Source organism: Trichechus manatus, unplaced genomic scaffold (assembly GCF_000243295.1).
Source record: "Trichechus manatus latirostris isolate Lorelei unplaced genomic scaffold, TriManLat1.0 scaffold05722, whole genome shotgun sequence".
Lineage (NCBI taxonomy): Eukaryota > Metazoa > Chordata > Mammalia > Sirenia > Trichechidae > Trichechus > Trichechus manatus.
Window position 1 is genome coordinate 1 of NW_004449658.1, and position 1,160 is coordinate 1,160.

Here is a 1,160-nt window from a genome sequence, read left to right on the forward strand (position 1 = left end):
TTTTACTATATGTTATTATCTCAGACTAGTCTCACAAGTCTCCTACAATTCACATTCCATTTTCTCAGCCGTCTCATTGCCGTCTTTATGTCTTTGTTCCGCAGCGTATATATTCTTGGGTTCAAGAGAAGAGTGAGTACAGAGTAAAACACAGGAAGGAATTTATCTAATGACTTAATAGTGAATTGCCAGGCATAAATGAAGACACATGGTCCAAAGGACAAAAGAACTACTGTGATGTGAGCTGTCAACGTGGACAGAGCTTTGGATGACCTGGCGGCGGTGGATGTTCACTAGGATGATAGTGTAGGAGATGATTAGGAGAACAAAAAACCTACTGTGATGTGAGCTGTCAACGTGGACAGAGCCTTGATGACCTGTCTGAAGTGTGGCACTAGATGGTCACTAGGATGATAGTGTAGGAGATGACTAGGAGAACAAAAGAACACACAATGAGCATGCCACTGTTAGCAATGACCATGATATCCAACCTGTGGGTGTCTGTGCAGGCGAGTTTTATGACCCTGGGGAGGTCACAATAAAAGCTGTCCACCTCATTGGGGCCACAATAGGGTAAGTTCACCACAAAGGCCAACTGACTCACTGAGTGGAGGGAGCCAGTTCCCCAAGCAGCAACAACAATGCCCACACATACACTGCCACACCTAGTTGTGGTGTAGTGAAGGGGTTTACAGATTGCTACATATCTGTCAAACGCCATGGCTATAAGGATCACCAACTCACTCCCACCAAAGAAGTGAAGGAGAAACATCTGACCAAGGCAGCCCTTGAAAGAGATGATTTTGCGCTTACTGAAAAAGTCAGCAATCATCTTGTGGGTTGTGACTGAAGACAGACATAGATCAATGACTGAGAGTTTGGCCAGCAGGAAGTACATGGGAGAGTGAAGGTGGGAGTCAGAAGCCACTGTTATGACAATGAGAAGATATCCTAACACAATTCCTACATAGAATATAAAGAAGAATACAAATAGGAAAATCTGGAGTTCCTGAGAATTGGAGAGTCCCAGAAAAATAAACTCAGTCACCATGGAGTGATTTGTTTCTCTCATTGATTCATTACAGAAAGTAGCCTCTGCAGCTACCTTGGAGAAAAGGATGCGAAGGAAGTCAGAATTATTATATGCAAATTCAAGGTCT

At 43.4% G+C, this 1,160-nt stretch overlaps 1 protein-coding gene across 1 annotated transcript; it reads right to left on the reverse strand.

Moving 5' to 3' along the window:
* Positions 1-394: 394 nt before the first annotated feature.
* LOC101360304 (olfactory receptor 4F4-like) lies at positions 395-1,077 on the reverse strand. The gene has a single exon (XM_023725902.1). It carries the CDS (start codon positions 1,070-1,072, stop codon positions 395-397), a length of 678 nt encoding a protein of 225 aa, XP_023581670.1. The 5' UTR covers positions 1,073-1,077.
* Positions 1,078-1,160: the final 83 nt, after the last annotated feature.

Coding starts and splice junctions, on each gene's coding strand:
- LOC101360304 (XM_023725902.1), bottom strand. CDS start 1,072: ATGAGAGAAACAAATCACTCCATGGTGACTGAGTTTATTTTTCTGGGA.